Source organism: Phocoena phocoena, chromosome 9 (assembly GCF_963924675.1).
Source record: "Phocoena phocoena chromosome 9, mPhoPho1.1, whole genome shotgun sequence".
Classification (NCBI taxonomy): Eukaryota; Metazoa; Chordata; class Mammalia; order Artiodactyla; family Phocoenidae; genus Phocoena; species Phocoena phocoena.
In genome coordinates, this window is record NC_089227.1 from 65096121 (window position 1) to 65112313 (window position 16193).

The 16193-nt window shown below is 42.1% G+C and overlaps 1 protein-coding gene across 2 annotated transcripts in view; it reads right to left on the bottom strand.

The window, feature by feature from the left end:
• The window catches only part of AOAH (acyloxyacyl hydrolase), a 170150-nt gene that overhangs the window by 133178 nt on the left and 20779 nt on the right, over positions 1–16193 (bottom strand). For both annotated transcript variants that reach the window (XM_065883666.1, XM_065883665.1), the window contains 2 exons: positions 15981–16047; positions 8579–8678 (listed from right to left, as the gene is read on the bottom strand). In XM_065883666.1, coding sequence (XP_065739738.1) covers positions 8579–8678; positions 15981–16047 — 167 coding nt within the window. The remainder of the gene's footprint in view (positions 1–8578; positions 8679–15980; positions 16048–16193) is intronic.

Genomic DNA, 16193 nt, shown 5'->3' on the forward strand with positions numbered 1-16193 from the left:
CTTTGTAGAAGTGCAAGGCTCACCCCAGAAATACTGAACCAGATGCACTGAGGTGGGACTCCACACATATTTCTGAAAACTGCTTCACATTCTAAAATAAGCTAAACCTTTTACACTCTGGTATATTCCATTGAGACCAGATAAATCCTCACAAGAAAGGAAGTGAAGCACATACATGTTCAGAACTGCCCTTCCCATCTTAGCTTTCATTTAACAAATCTTATGAAGCACCTACACTGTGCCAGGCATTGCACAGTCCTGGAAACATGATCGTGAGCAAGAAACACATGGTCCCTGCCCTCAAGTGCTATGAAAGAAACAGTGTTATGTGAGAGCAAAGGAGACCTTCTTCAGATGGGCGGTTTGAGGAAGGCACCTGTGAGGAGGGGACATTTCAACAGAAAGCTGAAGGAGGAGAAGGTGCTGACCGTGCAGAGAACTGGAAGGGTTCTGGGCAAAGGGCCCAAGAACAAGGCGCAGAGACAGGCAAGGCCTAGAGTGCCGTGTCAACACTTACTCCACCTTGAAGACAGTCACCTCCACTCCTTCCAGGGAGGGCCCAGCCCTTCTCTGCTGAGCTTTCTGTTCCTCTTTGCACCTACTTGTCTCTTCATCATAGTTTGTCTACAAGTTGGTCTCCCTGTCTAGAATCACTCTTTGCATCGCGATTGCCCACCTCATTTGCCGGGATACTGTCCTACATAATTCATTCTCTATAAATATTTGCTGCCGGAAAAAAGAAAACGGAATCATTCTGTAGAAGCTACAGGACATTAGGCAAGGCTTTTAATCCTCTAGGTCTCAGTAGACTTATTTATAAATAAAATGGGGGAATCATATCTGTCCTGCAGATACGTGATGGTCAAAAGAGATAGCTTACTCAGGGTGCCTCGCAGCAGGGCTGGCACACAGTAAGTGCTTGAGAAATGTTTGTTGAGGCATGACTGACTATGTGAGTGACTGACTATATGATTTAACTGGTAATGAGAAAGTTGGGATACTTGTGCAAGGTTCTTGGAAATTAAGCTCTTCATAATATTTCATTAAAGCTAAAACCAGAGCCGTGTTTACTTTCTGACACTGAGGACTGGCTACTCTGAATGTGCTTCATAATTTATGCCAAACACAGGTGTGCTGATGTGAAGAGCTGCAGGTTGAGTTCAGGTTCTACTCACTAGGTATGAGACCTGGGTCAATACCTTAAGCCTCAGAGGTAAAATTTGATAACTATACCTATAAAATAGAGTTTGGCCCTGTGATACTATACTAAAGTTGGAGACATCAGTATGAAGTCACGTCCACACACACACACACAGATGGGTAGATTCATGGCTTACATACATACAAATATACTTTACTAAACTCTCCTCTAGGAGGATCTAGAAGCAATGCCATCCTAGTAACAACAGGCACACCCAGCAACCAGATCTCAGTTTCTAAACACCATCCTCCAATAAAAGGAACCAGGTCTCCTTCGAAAGTGGTGGATTGTAGGGATGGGGCAGGAAAAATACAAGATGACCCTGGATCATCTGGCATTACCAGAAAGTAAGGAAATTCTAAAGAAAGAAAGGAAAAAAAGAAGGAATGAAGAAAGGAAGAAAGAAAGACAACAAGCAAAGAAAAAAAAAAAAGCAATGGAATGGAGCTGTGTCAAAAGGACCCAGGGCAAACCCGAAAGAGCTCCCAGTGGCCAAAGCTGAAAAAATCTGAGCAAGAAAATAAGTAACGTAGTACTGAATTATAACTCAAAGTATGAAATACATATACACAACTCTATATTGACATAAATGAATAACTGGATACATAAGTAGGGAAGGGGAGATATATCTTTGCAGAAGAATTCCAAATAATATACTCCCTTCTCCAGGAGGTGGGCTTACAGCCCCCATCCTATTGAGTGTGGTTTGGACTTAGTGACCCAGTTCTAAAGAACAGAGAAAAGGAAAAGGGAAAAATAGTGACTTTCCCATGAGGAAGCCTGGCAAACACCACCTTAACAAAGTGATCAAGGTTAACGTCCCCCTGGATGTCATGTGGGTATCAGGTACCCCTGATAAAATGTGACGAGAAGGGCACTTAACCTCTGTGGTGTTCCTTCCAAAAAAAAAAAAAAGACTCTGTCTAATCAATATAAAAACATCAAACAAATCCCAATTTGAGGGACATTTAATGAACATACTTAACCAGTACTCCTGAAAACTGTCAAGGTCATGAAAAGCAAGGAAAGATTGAAAACCCATCATAGACTAGAGGAGACTAGGGAGACCCTAAATGCAATGTGTGTCCTGGATTAGATCCTGGAACAGAGGAAGGACATTAGAGGAAAAACTAGTGAAATCCAAATCAACTTTGAAGTTTGGTTACTAGTCACGTACAAGGGTAATGTTGGCTTCTTTAGTTTTGACCAAGTAATGTTAAAATGTTAACATTAGGGGAAACTTGGGTGAGGGTGTGCTGTCTATGGAATCTTCACAACTTTTTTGTAAACTTGAAATTATTCCAAAATAAAAATCTTATTAAAAAAAAAAAAACGGAGTTTGGGGGCGATTAAACGGTAAAGCACATTGCAGGCTCACAGAGCTAAGCACATCATTATGAACGGAAAGGCACTGTCCGTTGTACAGAAGGAAATTTAGTGATTAATAAATCTTAGAAAATGTTAAATTTCCTATCCCTCTATAATTCTTCCCTAAACCCTATTACCTCCCATTAAAAGAGACACCAGATATTTTATCTGACACTTAATGTTTAAAAAATATAAATTCCTGAGGTCAGATTGTTTATTCCTCAGTTGAACGAGAATTTGTCCTGTGTCGCTTTCTCATAAAAAGTGCTAACTTTCTCCTTATGTCGGCTTCCTGGTAGTTTGATTCCAGGGAAACACGAATTCCGTGTACATGCACACACGCCCACACACTCAGCACTGGAGAGCTTCTGGTTCCTGCAGAAATCGGATTTACTGTGGGAAAAGCTGTTGCAAAGTCTGGATTGCTTTCCTAAGGCAGCAGGTCTCTTTTGCAGTCGTTTAAATGGGTTGGAGGCCCCAGGGAAATAGAAGAATCGATCTCCACTAGCACACACATTCTGAACATAATTCTCTTGTAATGTAGATCAAAGTGGTGTGAAGTGAGTCTTGACTATGCCTTAGAGATGTTGCTAAGTACGGCCCGTCCCTCCAGCTCAGGGTTGGTGAGGAAGGAGGCCAGTTCAAAGCCACAGAGTCTGCTTGGGGATCTCAGAGTTAAGGGACCCAGGAGGGAGCAGCATAAAACTGCGGAGGCTCCAGGCTGCACCAGGACCAATCAGGGCTCGTACACGGTAACCCTCTGATCTAAAAATGAGAGGTTTAAAGCAACAGGGCACACATGAAGAAACCACACACAGTTTTCAGCTGGAGAGCTGTGGTGTCGGGATCGTGCTCATGCCCATGCACACTGGCAGCAGGCAGGGCCTTGCTTTGTGTGCAAATGAGAGAGGAATGCTATAAATAATCCCCCCAGAGTAGCACAAAACCATCTGGGTGGTCTTTACAACACAGTCTGCACTTTTCCTTTTCCTCTCCTCTTCTCTCTCCTCCCCTCCTCTCTATTTTCTCCCTGTCTTGTCCTCTTCTTCCCTCCACTCCGCCTACTCCCACTCCATCCCCCTCGTGCCCGCTGAACAGTGTAGACTGTTTCTTGCTTCAATTAATGATGGAAGGAGTTTGTCATTTTTGAACGCATGGTAGAGAAGGATATGGAGATGTGATTAAAGGACTGGCGAGAAGCGGGCTGGAATTTCAGCGTTGCTGTAGATAATGAACAGGGGTTCGCTGCAGTCGCTACATGCAGTCCCACCTTTCGCTTTTGGCGCCACTTAAGTCAGGCACCTGTTGCTCTGCACTGCGGGGCTTCGCCCCTGCAGGCCCCTGGAGCAGAGAGACCCCTTTGTCCCTCTACTCCATAGCGTGCATTTCGCAGGGACGATGGCTTGCATCATACTACATTTTACCGGAATCTGAAACGCATGAAAAGCAGGACATTGAGGGTGCAGAGTCCTGCTTGTGAGGAACCAGCTGGCCCAGGAGCAGTGGTTTGACTCAGAATACCAATACCCCAGGGGTATCAGTGAGGCACAGAGCACAGTGGTAAGTACTTGGCTTTAAGGACAAACAGACCCAGGGCTGAATCCTCTCCTTGCCCCTGACTAGCTGTGTCACCTAGGCAAACTCCTTACCTTTTAGTCTCAGTTTCCTCACCTGCAAAATAAATACACCCCCAAGAGCACGGCTAAATGAGATCACGTATGTAAAGTGCAGTGCCTGGTACATTACTCACATACCACGTATTTGCCTGGCAAGATGGAGGCGACAAAGATGGGCAAGATGCAGAGCTGCTGCCTGATATATTTACATTCTAATAAGGAAATCTATGTAAACTTAATATCTCTGTGACTCCCTTTCCTCATCCATAATGTGTGGGTGACGACAATGCTCATTTCATAAGATTGAATGATTAATATACATGAAACGTTTAGAAAAGTACAGGCACATTGTAGTACTCGAAAAGGTATTTCATGCTGTTGGTTGAGAGGAGAGTTAACATTTTGTGGAGAGGATTAAGAGTTATTTTACAGAGAAGGTGACAATGAGATGAACTAGAAGGATTGCTTGGTGTTGACGGGGCATTCTGGGTAGAAGGATTGACTAAGAGGTGCAAAGGTGCAGGGTTGGGAAGATTGAGATGGGTTCAAGGGGGAGCCAATCACTCCTTTTGGTCTACAGCATGAGCTACACAAGGATAATAGTAAAGGTCCAGGAAGGCTTTTTGAGAATCCTAAAATGCTAAGTGAAAATGTGTACTTAATTGTGCAGGCAATGTGGAGGTCATAGCCTGGGGGAAATAATACGATTAGAGGTATGCAACAGGAAAATTAGTGTGGCCATGAAGTAAGGACAATTAGAATTTCCATCAGCAATGCAAATAAGAAACTAGTGGCATGTCGTTTATTCATTCAACAAATATTTCTTTGTTATGTATAAGGCACCACCCTAGACATTGGGTATACATAGATGAACAAGATAGAATCTGACCTCCTGGAGGTTATAGCCTAGTGGGAGAGACTACAGATGATCATGCAGGCCTATCGTTCAAGACAAGGCAAGTTCAAAGAAAGAAGCTACAGGAGCTTTGACAAGAAGAAGAGTGTGTAAAAGGAGTCAGGGATGGCTTCCTCATCCTTCAGGCAAAGATTTTGGAGTGGACAAGATCATATCTATTTTATAGAAAGACATTTCTGTCATCCGTATGGAAAATTTATTGGAAAGAGGTCAGGAGGGCTTCCCTGGTGGCTCAGTGGTTGGGAGTCCGCCTGCCAATGAGGGGGACACGGGTTCGTGCCCCGGTCCAGGAAGATCCCACATGCCACAGAGCGGCTGGGCCCGTGAGCCATGGCCACTGAGCCTGCGCATCCGGAGCCTGTGCTCCGCAACGGGAGAGGCCACAACAGTGAGAGGCCCGCGTACCACAAAAAAAAGAGAAAGAAATAGAGGTCAAGAGCAGATTTGGTTGAACTAGTTGGGAAGCTATAGCAGGAGTAACATCAAAAGATGATTGTGTGAAAACTTCATGCAATGATACTGTTACTTGTAATAACACAGATGACTCTCACAGACAAAAGAAACCAGACACAAAGAAGAATATATTGTATTCTTCCATTTACATGAAATTCAAGAGTAGAACTTTATATAAATGAAGTAATCTGTGGTGGTAGATTTCAGAGTAGTGGCTGTATTGGCGGGGGGGTTATTGACTGGAAGCGTCATGAGGAAGGCTCTGGCAGGCTGGAAATTATATCTGTATCTTTACTTCTAATTCACACCTGCTTTGTAGGTGTAATTTGTGTGCCATGGGAATGAAAAGTAGGTCTGATATGTACCATTTAAAAAAATGCATACTCAAAATGTAATGTTAAGGGGGAAGAGTAGGATAAAAATTTGTACATATAACATTATCATAACTCTCAAAGAAATTAATATAATTTATTTAAAAATTAAAAGGAAAATATCCTATATATATATATATATATATTTTTTTTTTTTTTTTTTTTTCGGTATGCGGGCCTCTCACTGCCGTGGCCTCTCCCGTTGCGGAGCACAGGCTCCGGACGCGCAGGCTCAGCGGCCATGGCTCACGGGCACAGCCGCTCCGCGACATGTGGGATCTTCCCGGACCGGGGCACGAACCCGCATCCCCTGCATCGGCAGGCGGATTCTCAACCACTGCGCCACCAGGGAAGCCCTCCAATATTTTAATATTGGTAATTTCTGGTGGTGGGATTTCAGTTGACTACTGTGAAGAGATACCCCGAGGGTATTTTCAATAAACACTGACACCAAGGTTGAGAGACCAACCAATCTCTCTGAGCAAAGGACAGGGATGTGAATCCCATTTCTGGTCTTTCTTAGGGGAGTGACTTTCAGCAAGTTCTGTAGCCTTTTTAACCCTCAGTTTCCTCAGTCTTAGAAAAGGGGTCATAATGGTGCTTCCACACTGGGGCTATTTGGGGGACTAGACAGGATGAAGCGTAAGTACAGTGAATGCTCAGTAAATATCAGTTATTGCTATTAAAGGAAATTGTGGAGGCAGAAGAGGATGAAGCTGTCCACATTTGCACCAACTGCCCCTCTTTTCTGTGTCCTCCGTAGAAATGGAAGCTGGCGATGCGATTTGAGGAGGAGGGTGGAGGGACCAGGGAGCACGCCCAGCTGGGGTGGAAGCTGAACATTTCTGAGATGAAATCCTCCGACTTCCTCCCAGCCAGAAAGGATGGTCGAAATGTTCCCAAGTTGGGAATTGAAAAGGGGGTGGTGATGGGAGGACAAGGAAATGCTATTTCGAGTATAAATTCTACAGAGTATAAAAATAAAGAATGTCATTTTAAATGGGATAGTTTAAAAGTTGAACATTTTGTGACTATGTATAGCTGTGAGTGTGAAAATATATAAAATGATGTTATTTAAGGAAATCACAAAAACCCATATCACTTGCCTTTGTACATAGAGACACGTTACTTCTGTACATTATCAAACAGTGAATATTATTATATTTGCATGCTATTTGAATATATGGAAAAATATTTTAATTAAAATTAACTCTTCTAGAAATCAGTGGAGACCACGTCTTCTCAGGTAGAATTAAGGGAAATTTAACTGGCACTTAGTCAATAATCGAGGTAGCATGAAATGCACATGTACCCCAGGTATTTGCATCTCTTTCTTCCTGCTCAAGGAGACAGCCTTATGATATTTACTATTACCAGTAACCCAAATCGTGTTCATTGGTTAGGCCAAAAAGTGTTAAAATGACTTTATTTCAATAAGAATAAAAAGGAAATTACAAATAAAACAGAAGCCTGTTGTGTTATATATAGAAAGACTATAATTCTGGGAAAGGGGGCATAGAATTTTATTTTATTTTTTTATTTTACTTATTTTGTTTTATTTTATTTTATAGGAAGTTTCTGAAAATCATTATTTTGAGGCCTAACCAGATCTAATATCATACTCTCATTCATAGCATGAGCAGGAAATTGTGTCCACATTTGTCTGTTTCCATCTGCATTCCAATTCAGAATTGTCAGGACTTCCCTGGTGGTCCAGTGGTTAAGAATCTGCCTTGTAATGCAGGGGATGCCGGTTCAATCCCTGGTCAGGGAATTAAGGTCCCACAAGCCGCAGGGCAACTAAGCCCACACACCGCAACTACGGAGCCCACATGCCACAACTAGAGAGCCCTCGCACCGCAACTAATTAGCCTGTGTGCCACAACTAGAGAGAAGTCCATGCACTGCAATGAAGAGCCCACACGCTGCAGTGAAAGATCCCATGTGCTGCAACTACGACCCAATGCAGCCAAAAAATAAATACATAAATAAATATTTTAAAAAAAAAAAAATTGTCCAACATGATATAATGCACACACGGTATTCTGAAAAGCTACCTCCGAATAATAATGATATTGGTAATAATTATATTAGCTACCATTTTTATTAATATTTATTTATTGTGCTAAGCATTTTATATATATTAGTTCACCTACTTCCCCCAGCAAATCTATGAGGGAGGTGCTTTAGGTATTTTGCTAGACCAATTTTATGGGTGAGAACAATAAAGCTTAGAGAAGGGGGAACAACTGCCCAAGTTTTCCCAGGATGTGGGACTTCCAGCTGCTTATACCAGGAAAGTCCTGGGCAAACTGCATGAGTTGGTCACTCTATAAAAGTAACTTGCTTGATTTTTAAAGGGTAGAGAGGGATTTAACCTCTTCTCACCTTGGCTGGTCAGATTTCCTATGTACTGCCGGCCCAGCTCTAGATTACAGTCTAAAATAAACAGCAAAGACATTCTTTGGTGGCATGGGGGAGGGATCTAAATTGAAGTTTGGGAATATTATTCCAGGCGATGTAATGGAAAATGTCATTTTTCCGGTCCCTGTCCCCAGACCACTGAGCCAGTGAAGCTGAACCTCCCCTTACCAGATTTCCAAAGGGCTTGCATATCACCATAATCTGACATTCAGAATGAAAAAGCACTCACCTTGGGAAGGGGATAGAGGTGACACAAGGGTTGGCCAGGGTCCTGTTTACAAAACTCCAGGGCGTGACACACCACATCAGCATTTACATCCGCTCTGAGCCTAGAGGGAAATAGGGCAAAACAAAGGATATTTAAAAGCTCTCAGGCATTAGGAAACAAAAGCTATTTCAAAAGAAGGTCAACTCCCAGAATGAATTCTAGTATGGCCTTTGAGTCCAGTTCCACGCAGCTGCTGGATCATAACGATTTCCTGCCACTTGCTTTCTCCTACTTTTAGAATAAGGTCCTGGGGGTGGGGAGAGACGACTCACAGCACTGAGCTGTGAGCCGGCCTCTCACACGGGCACTGTGACGCTTTTCAGGAGAAGCCGCAAATAAAATTGAGAAAGGAAAAATGGACAGAGGTGTAATTTCATGGGAACAACATTATTTTTTTTAATTAATTTATTTAATTAATTTATTTTTGGCTGTGTTGGCTCTTTGTTGCTGCGTGCGGGCTTTCTCTAGTTGAGACGATTGGGGGCTACTCTTCGTTGTGGTGTGTGGGCTTCTCATTGCTGTGGCTTCTCTTGTTGCGGAGCACGAGCTCTAGGTGCGTGGGCTTCAGTAGGTGTGGCACATGGGCTCAGCAGTTGTGGCTCATGGGCTCTAGAGCTCAGGCTCAGTAGTTGTGGCTCACGGGCTCAGTTGCCCGGAGGCATGTGGGACCCTCCCAGACCAGGGCTCGAACCCGTGTCCCCCGCATTGGCAGGCAGACTCTCAACCGCTGCACCACCAGGGAAGTCCCAGAACAACATTTTAATGTTTGCTGAGCCTTATAGCAAAAAATCTTTGATATAGCCTTAAACACCTAAAATTATTTTCTTAGATGTAATCCAAATCACCTCTTTTCCTTTTAAAGCAAATATATTTATCTTTGACTTTTTCCCCTGAGTATGGTGTAAGGATAGTGCTCTTCAAACATTTTGGTTTATGTCTGGGTTTGAAGGGGTTAAAACAAACCTTCCATATTCATTTTCTGCATGCCACCCCCAACACTCTTAAACCAAGAAGAATGAGTATAATGTGCTGCTTCAAATGAAGGAACAAGTCACGTGTGGACTTTTAGTAACTTTTCCAAGTAAACTACTGACTCAAACTCAAATCAAAACAACAAAAACAAAGACTCCAGAAACATACGTTGGTAATATCTAGAGACTAATCTCGGAAGGACAGTTATAGATTCTAGAAGCTATTTTGAGGGGTTTCTTCTCAACTCACAAGATGACTTAACTGTCCCCCTTCACTTGTAGGGGTGGGTTCCTGGCAACTGTGTATATACTTCATATCTCCCGCCAGTTGATTGGTCCTCATTAGACTGCAATTTGATTAGGACCAATCAGATTCTCTCTCAGGGAAATTTGGAATTGGTATTAAAAAGTCTGACTTCATTCTGGGCTGTTCCAAGAATAGCAGGAGCTATAGTGACTGGGGACTGTAATGTCATTTCCTGCCATGAGGACAGAGCATTTGGAAAGCTAGTCTGTAGGATGGGGTTCCTTCTACTTCACAAGCAAAGCTAAGTTGTTTCTGTCTTTTTGTTTTTTTCGACTGAATGCAGTCACAGCCCACGCATGGGCCAGCCCTTGAGAAGCACTGGTGAGCCTGGCAATGCTTGGCCCTGTGACCAGGGCCTGGATGTAAGTCATTGGATCTGCTCCCTGGCTTCACTCCTGTTTCTGCTTTATTTCTCCAATAACCATTCTAGCGACCCTCCATTGGGTTGTCCACTCCTCCAAGGGAGTTTTCTACCTGGACATGCAGAATAAAAAACGAGATTTAGAGACGTAAAACAAAAGCAAGGTGCAAACAAAACAAAATAAAACAGAAACGCATCCTGGTTTCACTTAGTGTGCATAAGTAGCACTTTTAATAGTTGCTGAACATTGAAACATCTTTAAAAGCTCTAATAATCTTAACTTTGGACTGTCAAGCAAAAAGTGCAAGCAGGGGCCTTGAGTCTTAATTTATATCATGAACCTTCTTGCAGAAAGAACTGCCCCAATATTAATGAAAAGCCTATCGGGGAAAGAGAGTCCATCTCAGAGATCTTTAAATATTTTGATGTGATCCAGGAATCCCATTCCTGGGCATCTATCAGGAAAAGATGAAAACTCGAATTTGAAAAGACACACGCACTCCAATGTTCATAGCAGCACTATTTAGAATAGCCAAGACATGGAAGTAACCTAAGTGTCTATCAACAGGTGAATGGATGAAGAAGATGTGATATGTGTGTGTGCGTGTATACACACACACACACACACACACACACACACACACAACGGAATAAAAAAGAATTAAACAATGCCATAAAAAAGAATGAAATAATGCCATTTGCTGCAACGTGGATGGACCTAGAGATTATCATACTAAGTGAAGTAAGTCAGAGACAGAAAGACAAATGTTATATGATACCACTTATATGTGGAATCTAAAAAATAGTACAAATGGACTTATATACATAACAGAAATAGACTCACAGACATAGAAAAGAAACTTACGGTTACCAAAGGGGAAGGGGGAGGGACAAATTAGGAATATGGGATTAACAGATACACACTACCATATATAAAACAGACAAACAACAAGGTTTTACTGTGTAGCATAGGGAAATATATTCAATATCTTGTAATAAACTATAATGGAAAATAATAAAAAAGAATATATATATAACCAAATCACTTTGCTGTGCCCCTGAAACTAAGACAATATTGTAAGTCAACTATACTTCAATTAAAAAAAGAAAATATTTCGATGGTCACTAGTATGTGAAAACAGAGGCTGGGATCATGGCTTTCAAATTTCATTCCAGCTGAATGAGACTAACAATGTGACTGGCTAGATGGCTTTTCAGCTTTTTGTGGGCATCTGAGTTAAGACAGGAAAGCGAGCTCATCATGAGTCATCTGCTTGGCCCCAGGGTTCCTTCATAGGAGGTGGAGGGGAAGGTAACGTAAAGGTGACTAAGCTGTGGAACAAGCAGTTTGTGACACACAAGGTCCATTACCAAAGTAACGTCTACCAAGGGTCCGTAAATCAGGAGAGGGTGGCTGGTTTCACACATCTGTTCTCAACTTAATGGTTCATTTATTTAATTGATGACTGCTGTCTTTGGGGAGATCTGGTATTTTGTGGACTCAGGACGGTAATAAATAGGGCTCTGCTTAATCTTTTTTATTTTTCAACCTAAGGCCAATATCCCATCTGTGGCAATTCAGAACCACCAGAACTAACTCATCATATGGTGTCCAAGATCTATTCTCTTTCCCCTGCAAACAGAGCAAAATTTCAAGTAAGTGAACTTGAATATGGGAGTGGGGATGGTGGCCCCTCATTCAGCGAGTGAGACTTGTGTTCTCTGAACTGAAAAATAGAAGAGGGGAAGTGGGTATGTGGTTTCCCTCCCCAACCCTCTAAGATCAGAGCTTTATCATCAAAAGACTGGAATTGAGAAGCACCCCTTTGCACAAGAATAGAAAGTGCTGAGCCTCAGACATCCAGACAAGTGTAAGACCATGAAATGTGCAAGATGCAAAGAAGTGTCAAAGTAGCATGTGCGCTCTTAACCAACCTTGGGACAGAAGGCTTGGGCTATACACAATTTGTGAAATCCTCAGGAAATCTCCAAACCCTTAATAACTATTCCCATCCAACATTGCCTTCTGTTTCCTGGAGTTGCAAATAAGACCAAAATGGTCACATTTCAATTGACATCCTTTACTACCTTTACAGGTAATAGAGTTGTACAGGAGTGAGTCATGTGGGGAGGAAGCTTCAACACATTCGGCAGAGCTAACTAACAAGTTTAATTAGGATCATGGTAGAAGGAAGTCAATGCTGATGACTGTCATCATCATAAATCAAAAGAAGGGAGCACGGTCAGGGTTAAGTTTGAACAGACAGGTAGAGTGATAGCTTATGGCAGGGAGCAAGGACAGAGCCTTTCACACAAGGAAGCTCTCAGATTTAGACCTTTGACATCACTTTCAAAGGAAAATTTATACATTAATATATAACCACAGAGATACACTCACAACATTGAAAGAAGATCTTCCTCATACGACTTAACACTTTTATCTCACTTCTGGACCACACACTTTGGAGTGTACTAGGAATTTAATCATTTCTATAAATCTTGTCATTACCTTGTCAATGGCTCAGTTGTAGTATTGTACTTCATATTTTTGCTATTTAAATATACGTTAGTTACCTTTAAGTTGTACCAAAATTGTTTTAAACCCTGTTTTGCATTTTTCTTCTAAACATGTTAGTAGTTTAGGCCTCTCCTGATTTCTGAAATCTTATATTCCCGAAGTATGGAATATAAGATTTTATGATTGAGAGCATAAATAGATACCATGAAGCAAGGTGAGATGAACAGAAGACCAGCATCAGGTTTGCTATGGCAACCTCTGGCACAACAGAAGTCAAGACAAGGAAGACCGAGCACGTGGTCACTGGCTAGGCTTGGTTGCTCCCGGAAGTAGCCCCGCCCTGCCTGACCCAGGTTCTTGGGCTGATGAATGCCCGAGTACTCAGGTGTCCCACACTTCCTAACGACATCCTGTGGTTCGCCTGTGGGTAGGAAATGTAACTGCTGAATAATTAGTCCATGAATCATTGAGAATGGACCTATGAAATAATGAGGAGGGATGCCCTCTGGGTTAGGAAACACTTAGTATTGGAAGCCTGAAATTCAGGTAAAACTAAATCATAAGGTTGTCATGTTCAGGGTCTACATCAGCCCAGGACTGCATGTGATTGATTAAAATAAGCTGTAAGAAGAGGCCGCCATAGGAAGAGAAATTGCTATCAGCAAACAACTAATATGGGTCCTGGAAAATTACGCACAAACAAAACTAACAGTGGACGGAACCACAAAGGGGGATCATTTATTATATCTACCTTTCTTCAACGTGGCCTCCCCCATACTAAGGAGAATTAGTCACTTATGACTCTCAAAGGAAAAACTTTCTTCCCCTCCCCACCACCTATTCAGCCTCTTTCAGTGGCTTGCCAGACCCATTTTTTCTGTGACTGTTTTCCACTTAACTTCTCTGGTTCCCTGATCTAGGCCCAGGAAAACCTCTCTGGCCAAGCTGGTGTTTCCCCCAGAGCACCTGGCTCAGACTAGGTGTGTAAACAGATTCATTGAATAGGCTAAATTGTTTTCTTTTCTTTAGTTCATCTGTAGTGATACTTTAATTTTTATAAAGAATTAATCAATTTAACAAATGTTTACTAAAGGCTTTCTATGCTCAAGTATTGCACCAAGCCCTGGAGATACAAAGCCCCCTGCTTCCCCTTCCTCCCTCCCTCCCTTCCTTCCTTCCTTCCTTCCTTCCTTCCACATATTCAGTATTTTGCTTAAGATGAATAAGTGTAGTCTTAGTTCTCAGAAGTCTTTCAATCTAGTTATCAACTCAAAAAAGTGAATGGAGACTTAAAGCACAAACAGACATGATAAGTGCTGTTCACAAGTGCTAGGGGTTTGCACAGGACAGGAAGAGTGTGTGTGTCTGTGTGTGTGTGTTGGGGGTATCTATCTTAGCCTAGGGAGGGTCAGGAAAGCTTCCAGAGGAAATGACCCTAGAGCTGAGGTTCAAAGAAGTAAGATATTTTGGGGGTACAGGTTTTGGATGTGCCAAGCTGAGTGAACAGCTCATGCAAAGGTCCTGAGGCAAAAACCTTCTGATGTGTGGGGAGAATTACAAGTGGTTTGGAGCATGGTGTGCTGTGGAGCAGCCGGGGATGAGTCTGAAAATGTCCTCGGGGGTCAGTTCATAAAGAGCTTTGTGTAGGGGGCTAAGGAATCCTGCAAAGGGTGTGAAAATTTTATGTTGGAGATTGCCATAATTAGTTTTGCATTAAAAAGCTATCTAGCCAGCTAGGATGTGGATTATGGACTTGCAAGGCAATGGGCAATCCTGCAGGGTTGGGGTCCTATTAGGAGGCAGTGGCAGTAATAGAGATATGAGCTAAGAAGAAGGGGTCCCTGCCTTCCAAAAACTCCCAGTCCAGGGCCCAGGAAAAATCACTGACCACAGTAAAGGGAGGGCAATATAAATAGAGGCAGGCGCACAGCACGATGGAACACTGATCATCCCTCGGGTCTGTATCATTTTAAGTTCCTTTTGTCTTTAGAATTCTGTAACTGCAGGCTACCCTTCTGTGGGGTTAGCTTCTCTATATTTATATGAGGCATATAAAATAGGAACTATGCAAGAATGTTCACAGTAGCACTGTTCACAAGTGTCACGTGGACAGTGCAAAACCAGAAAACAACCCAAACACCCGTCAATGGGAGAGTGAAGAAATAGACTCTTGTAGAGACACAATGGAATATTGTGTGCAGTCAGAGTGCATGAACTACAGCAGTGACACAAATCTATGGATGAATCTTAGACATACAAATTTAAGTGGTAAGTCCCCAAAGATTATGAACAATGTGATACCCTCTTCATAAAGTAAAGAAATAACCAGAATTTAAAAATACGCTTTAAAGGAATATATAAAATAAATAATTATTTATTGTATTAGCATATATTATTTTTATGATTATAATTTATCATATTAATACATATATATAAAGACTATAGAAAAAGGAAACAAGAGAAAGATAAACATGGGATTTATTACTCGGGTGGAGAAAAGCTTGAGAATGAAGAGAAGGACCGTGTGGTCAGGGTAAGTTATTGTCAAGGACCTAGAATTTGCCTTGGGTGGTAATTTGGAAGCTAATTACAGTATTCAAAGTAACTAGGTAAATAACTAAATAAGAAATACAAGAAAGCCATGTATGAATCCTTGATGAGAAAATGCCATGAACAGGAATATGATTTATCTGATCCACTGCTCTGAGCTCAAAAAAGAGAAAAGAAAGAAAGGAAGCAGACAGGTAATGATAATGGCGCACATACAGGACCTGGAGGGGTGGGGCTGGAGAGAAGGCCGGGAAAGCAGCAGGTGGGAGGAGAGAAGGAAAGAACCTGAGAAGCACGTGGCCCGAGAACCCAGGAAGGAGTGTAGGGCAAGCGCGGGAGAAAGGGTCAAATTCCCATGTCCCGCCACTAGGATCTTGTCCCTTGTTGGCATTATTGGTGAAATTCCTTCTGAAATCCTCTTGGAGAGAAACTGAGCCAGGTTACCACACTGTAATTCAAAGGGAGCCTTTGCCTAGGATCACAAAGGATCTGAGTCAGGTTTGAATTTTCCACTATTAACAAGAACTGGAGAGATATTACGCCCTTTTACAAAAAGTACATCCAACTGGAAATGGAGCCAGCTACCTCCCAGTTTTCCTGCTTCCCCCCCATCATGTCCCAGCAACCAAATCAGATTAATGTGCTGGCATACTCACAGTTTTATGATGTCTGGTCCAAATATGCCTACCACTAAGTAGCAGGTGGTCTTCAAGAACAGTTTTTCTAAGAAAAATCAGGGGAAATAAATTATTTTTCATTATGATGAATTTAACACACGAGTTAAGAATGATCTTTACTAGGAACTGAAGCTAAGTGCTTAATTTATTATTAATTCAAGCGATTAATTGTAAAGGTTTGGGAGAAATGTT